This window comes from Penaeus vannamei, chromosome 23 (genome assembly GCF_042767895.1).
Source record: "Penaeus vannamei isolate JL-2024 chromosome 23, ASM4276789v1, whole genome shotgun sequence".
Lineage (NCBI taxonomy): Eukaryota > Metazoa > Arthropoda > Malacostraca > Decapoda > Penaeidae > Penaeus > Penaeus vannamei.
Window position 1 is genome coordinate 28,840,788 of NC_091571.1, and position 6,597 is coordinate 28,847,384.

Genomic DNA, 6,597 nt, shown 5'->3' on the forward strand with positions numbered 1-6,597 from the left:
GCGTCGAGTTGGTCGTATGTGTGCCTGACGTTCATGAAGGGGCATTCAAAAGTGGCGCGTGAGTGGGGGCTGCGTCGAGTTGGCCGTGAATGTGCCTGACGTGCATGACGGGGCATTCAAAGGTGGCGCGCGAGGGGGGAGGGGGTGCGTCGTCTGCCGCGGGATCGATCCCCGAGCAGTCCCCGCAACACACCCCGACCTGCCCGCCCGCACTGTTGACCTTGTTCTGGGACAATTTTCTTAGCATTTAGACCGCGCGGTGAAAGTTTTCCTAGGGGGGAAATCTCTCTTTTTTCGAGGGAGGGAGGGAAAAGTCTATTGCTTTTTCCCTAGATGGAATTAGGATAGCATTTTTAAAAATATCATAACGTTATAAGACGTTATTACTAGTTCTAGTTATTTGAAAAGATCGATTTGAGGGAAAGTAAATAGTGTCCGAAACAAAAATAAAACGCGTGAAAGCAAGTGAAAAGAGTGGTCGGCGGCTCAGCTGGGCTTCACGTATGTGTTCAGAAGGGATGAAGATGGCAGCCTCAAGGTGTGGGTTCACGCGTCTCCTGTTGCCCGTTGCCAGAACGACCTTAAATACCAGGATCAGGTCAGTGCACGAGTGGTTTCGAGGCTAAAAATGCGATCAAAAAGGGGAAAGATAGAGAGGAGAAGAGGAAGGCTCTGGCGAGACTTATAACCTTGAAATAAGACATCGAGAGCTGTATTGTTCCCGATCAGCTGATTCACTTGAAGGACTCGTGTGTTTGAATTTGTTTTTGTGGAATTTGTTTTATTATGGTGGAAGGGCAAGTGTTGCTTTGTGTGTCTTTTGCCGCAGATTATCATGGCGTACATGTTTTAGCTGAGATGTGAGATTGTCATACTGATTTAATGGAGGTTTTGGTTAATGAACTCGGGTTTAGCAGGTGTTGCTAGCTTATGTAATTGTTGTTATCATTATATATTTCATGAGAGACTAAATGAATTTGAATTATATTGTTATAGATTAATATCTTATTTGATTCTACAGCAGCAGAAAAAGTTTTAAACGTTATTAAGCTACTTGTGAGCTTAGGTGTGTACCTTTTATTGTTAATCATAATTGTTGCATCACTTGAAAATCTTGCATTAGAAGTTCTTATTTGTATGTGATATAATGATGATTGAATATATTGAAGATTTCCACAGGGTCTTTCAAAATGGGACTATTTTGGTAAAGTTATTGAAGTTGAGCACACAGGCCTAATATTAAATTTATGTCATTGCCATAGTGATTGCTGAGTTTCGGAGAGTTGGGAAATTTTTAGTTTCACACAGCCATCCAAACTTGAAAATATTATTCCTTTCAATTATGAATGCTGGAATTTGCTTGAATCTCTTGTTATTTATCATTAATGATGTAAATAAATGCGGTAGATTTACAGCGGATAACAATCAGGGTTACAGTTAAAAAAAGTTTATGGAATGATTACCTTGACAAAAATTAAGGCACTTCATTTTTGGTATTACCTCTGTAAGTAAGTAAGGAAGTTGGGCAGTTCGCAATACCTAGGTATACATTTACAGGAAAATGTAATGGCACAAAAATAATAAAAGAAAAAAAAATATGCTCACTGATACATGAAATATTCTAAGTCGGCAAATATTAAAGTCAGAAATGAAAATATGTCATGACAAGTGCCAGAATTACATATGGATTCGGGGGCAGAGCTCCCATTAGGGATATATGGTGATTGGGTGGGGGTCTGGGGGTGAAGACCCTGGGTTACGAAGGTTTTTGGTTCATATGGCAATGTTTGTGATTTCCCAGGAATGATTGGAGTAAAAGGAACTTAATCTTGGAGGGGTTAGGTTACTTCATAAACATTACTAATACGTGAGGTGTTAGGTTACTTCATAAACATTACTAATACATTATTTCATTAATCTCATTTGTGATGGGAAATAACAAGAAATTATTGAAGGAAGGAATAAAAATTGCAAGATTAGATGGATGTGTGAAAAAAAAACAATTACCACTGTTACTCCAGCCATTCCTGGGAAATCCGCAAACATGGCTATATGAGCCTTCCTAACTGAGTGGCTTCACCCCCAGACCCTCATCTGTCACTTTATTTCCCTGTTAAGGGCTCTGCCCCCGGATCCCCACCCAGTCGCCGTGGACCTACTCTTAATTTGTCGTAACCCATTTTCTTCATCATTGACATTATTTTTTCCTGCACAGATAATTTCATGTATCAGTGAGTATTGTTTTCCTCTCAGATTAGTATAGTGCCTTTACAATTCCCAGTTAATGTATATCAAATTATACATTTTTTATTATCAACTTGTGAAGGTAGTACCATAGATATAAAATGTCTTATTTTTGATCATTTTGTTCATTACAGGCAAATTTTACCTTATACTTAATGGTTATGACAAATTGAAACTATACGCAATTATGGCCTTCATTTCCATTTGAAATTACAAATGATTACCCTCACTTTAAGGAAGATTTACACTTCCTGAGACATCTTTGCGTGTTTTGAGGGATTTTTTGTGTTGTTTCAACCATAATTGGGTGTGATTATCATTTTTGTAAGGGAATAGAAATTATTTGTTATATTGATAAATAATTATTTGTAGCAGATAATAATTGAAGGAAAGATGTTTGGAATTGGATGATTATTATAACAACATCACTTACATTCCCAAAAAGCATTGTGATGAACTTGTTTCATGTAACTATATATCGCTATATTTTATTGAAATCCATTAGAAATATCCAGTGATCTGTAATGGAATGGCAGTTATTGTAAATCCAACTCAACAGTGGTCCATTGTCAAGCAGTTATCCACCACTGGTGCAAGGCTTATGACTGATAAGCAGGTTCCTTTTAAATGTTTTTGAAAGTATGATGCGATTTAATATACTTTTGATAAAGAGTTACTAGACTCTTCTGAAATTATTGTCTGTTTTGTTGTCTTGCCTTTATAAATGCTAGCTCCTCTTGCATGCTGTAGATTACACTGTATATAATTTTGGTGTCACAGCCAAAACAATGAATTAGAGAAATGGATGTAACAAAGTTTAGCAGTAGGTATAAAAGTCTGGTTAAATGCCTATACATATTTCCATTACAGCAGAGTCCAGAAAGCTTGTATCATATATGTTTAGGTAAGCTAGGGATTGTCAACATTCCTAGCTATTTACTGCCAAATTTGGAACTAATTCATGGACTGGACTAATAGTGGTAATGTGTCAGTGAGGGGGGTGTTATTTACAAACTGTGAACTCAGAGTTACTTACTGTAGATATGAAATAGACTACTTACTTCATCATAGAACCTTTATTACTGTTTCTGTATTGTGATATTGATTAAATACTTCTGATTATTTCATGTGTTCTGAGAGGAAATATTCAAATCAGCTTCACTGTTGAGATGCAGATCATGTCATTAGCTAGATCTGGCTACCAAGTCTTCTATATTGGTTACATTACAATTACACCATCCAGTTTGGCACATTTAGGTCAGCTTCAAATTATTTTTAATGATGTTAAAGTTGCTTAATATTTTTCAAGATATTTCTTACATGTTCATAGAGTTGAGATGTTAATTGCTCATGAAAAAAATGAGCAGGAACAGGAGAAAAAAACCACTCTGGGGCTGGCCTACCTCATTCCCAGGTAAAGCACCAAGGCTTGGCCCCAAGGAAAGTAATTCCTGAGTTGAGTTTGATCTCGGATGAGGCTAGTTGAATCCCACCTTATAGATAACCATAACAGAGATACCAATAACATATTACACAGTCATCTCATAAACAAACTACCCTACAAAGGATTCAGAAAAATAGGAATTATAAGGATTGAATCAAATTTAGGTCACTTGAGGTCAAAAGGTAAACAAAATTGGGTTCAGATAAGTTCACCTATAAAAAAAAAAAAAAAAAAAAAAATCACAGTACACTACATACCAACATTATTTTCTTTGAGGATAGCATGATTAATCATGATGGGAAATCCATTCAACCTATAGAAATCATATACCCTCATTATTGTTCTGAAAGGCTTTCATAAGGCTTATAAGAATGATTAAGTTGGAGTTGATTGAAGGTCACGAAAGTTCAAAAGTTCACATATTATTGAGTCATGTGAGATATTGTCCATCTAAAGCAGTGGTCCTTAACCTTTTTACTACCACTTCTCTTGGAATTTGTCGTTCTCTCTGCACCCCCCTTACATCAATGATTAAAATTCCCTCCCAGATTTTGTAGAAAATTATGAGTGTTTTTAGTCTTTATTGAGTATGAATTAGTCACATTATTATGAAATTTCTCATTATTTGACCATGCTCTCTTTAAGAGAGCGTGGTCAAAATCAGAATAACTGAGGGTCCCATGGGGGTATGTTCCCCACTTTAAAAGCCACTGATCTCTAGAAAAATGACCTACAACATACTCCAGATGTACATTGTATCCTCTGTGAGTCAGAATATTTGCTAAGTATAGGAAAATAAGCATGTACAACTTTTGACCCAATACAGGCTGCCACAACAATGATTTTACAATATTTTTACATCTGCTGTATCTTTATTTCTTTCTCTCCCAGCTTTTATTTTTCTCATTTCATTTTTCTTTTTACTTATGTGAAACATCTAACAAAAGTTTAATGAAGGAAGCTGTTGTAAACTTTATTGACTGATCCATTAATTTATTTTAATGTTTTTCTCACTTTTTCTTTCTCAATTTTGATCTATTCTTTATAATTGACACATCATATGAAATAATGACCCAGGACCAGCTTTTTCTGGAGTGGATCGTATCAGATAATTCAGATACAGTGTTGGTTTTATTTGTAATCTTTACCCTTATGATTTCGCCTCAATTTCCATTCAAATCCAAACAACAGACATTAATATTTCTCTTATTAACAAAGATGGTTATTAAGTTTTTTTTTTTTTTAATGAAATAGATTATCTGTATCAAAATTGATAATTACAGTAGTAAAGGTTAATGGAAAAAGTGATACATTTGAGATATTGGGTGAGGAGTGTCACTGTTGCACTGAGAAGCCTGAGGATGAAAGTGAGAGTGGAAGTACTGGGATCTGTTCAGTGACCTTCTGAAAGCTTGAGCTGTATGTTGTAATTTCAGTTTACAGTAAGAAATTTAGGTCATAGTGACATACCTGCCAGAGATAGACAATGTTGAGTTTATGGTTTCGTTTTTGAGTAATGAGTATAAAAATCAAACTTACTCTTTCTCTTTTTTTTGTTTTGTTTTTTTGTTTTTAGTAAAAGAGTTGGAAAGACATCTGACCAAAGATGACTTTTTTGTTGTTGTTGTCTGTGCTTGCTAATGTGAAAGAGGTCAAATCCAGTCTGCATTCAGTGAAGCTAAATTGATAGTTATCAGAACAGTAAACAACATGGTATTTCATTAGTGAATGACATCTACTCTCTATCTACATAGACATAGAAAATTATACTGTGCTGTGGAAGTTGAGAAAGCATGTAACTGTAGGATGTGACAACATTCAGAGAGAAATTAATTATCAATTAATATTTTGAGTGTGCGATGTTAGACTTTTTTTGCATAGTAACTATGTGTAAGAAATTATATTTGACAGAAATCATCAATAATTAAAAAGGTTGACAAAATTTTGTTTAGATTTTCTTTAGGCATTTAATTTAATTAGATGTTTGGCATAAAATAATCAGTTTGTAATCATCATTGTTTCCTAGACAAAGGAAGTGCTTTAGTGTTACCAAGGTTGATTATAGAGAGTATGCTTGTTATGTGGTTGGTGATAGTATGAAGTTAGGATTATGTGTTTGTGTGTTATTTATGCTAAGTCTCAAATCTTATTTTGATTTTACTAAGGCCAAAGAAGCTGATCTGTAAAGTAAATCCAGTTATTGATATTATTGGTTGTGCTCAAATATTATTGGTTGTTCTTTAAGATTTATTAGTAAGAAGGAAAATGAAAATGCATAATATTTGTCACTTTTATATATATACTTTTTGATTGCACAATGCCCTGCAGGCATATGAATATTTTTTCCCCGAAGTGGAGCTGAATCTGATCACACATCTTTTCTTTGGTTTGAAACAGTGTTTACATGTTCAGCCTGACATGGCCACATTCCAACATGAGTTGTTTGTCTGTGCCACTCTGTTTCCACCTGTTCTGTTCTATGAGTCATGTGTCTGAGATAGAATTAGCAAATCTTCAGGATCTGTCTAGATGTCCAAAAAAAAAAAAAAGATCTCCAAGAAGTAGAAAGACTTTTAGGTCTTTAGATTAATAACAGATAAATTATAATAAGAATGTGAATATTTCCAACCCTAGTAACAGTAGGGATAAGGAAGAAAGAAAAAAATATATATATATATTTTTTTTTTCCCAATATTATGATGATCATCTTAAAGTATTATAATTCTTCCATTACAGAAAGTTCCCATGCTCCTCATCTACACAGCCATGCCTTGCCTTGGGACTTCAGAAGCAGCAGTTGCCATTTGCAACAAGTGCCTTGACAGCAAGCTCAGAGAAAGCCGAACCATCATCAGATCTTCTGCTGAGTGATTCCTGTGTTGCTAGACTGAAGGAGATCTTGGGGAATG

General features: G+C 35.2%; 1 protein-coding gene across 1 annotated transcript in view; it reads left to right on the top strand.

Annotated features, from left to right (window-relative positions):
- Window positions 1–417: 417 nt before the first annotated feature.
- LOC113800188 (iron-sulfur cluster assembly 2 homolog, mitochondrial) overlaps window positions 418–6,597 on the top strand; it is a 23,091-nt gene continuing 16,911 nt past the window's right edge. Inside the window, exons 1-2 of the mRNA XM_070137856.1 lie at window positions 418–598; window positions 6,425–6,597. The exon at window positions 6,425–6,597 is cut by the window's right edge and continues 100 nt beyond it. Of these exons, the coding sequence (XP_069993957.1) occupies window positions 504–598; window positions 6,425–6,597 (268 nt within the window). The 5' untranslated portion in view covers window positions 418–503. The remainder of the gene's footprint in view (window positions 599–6,424) is intronic.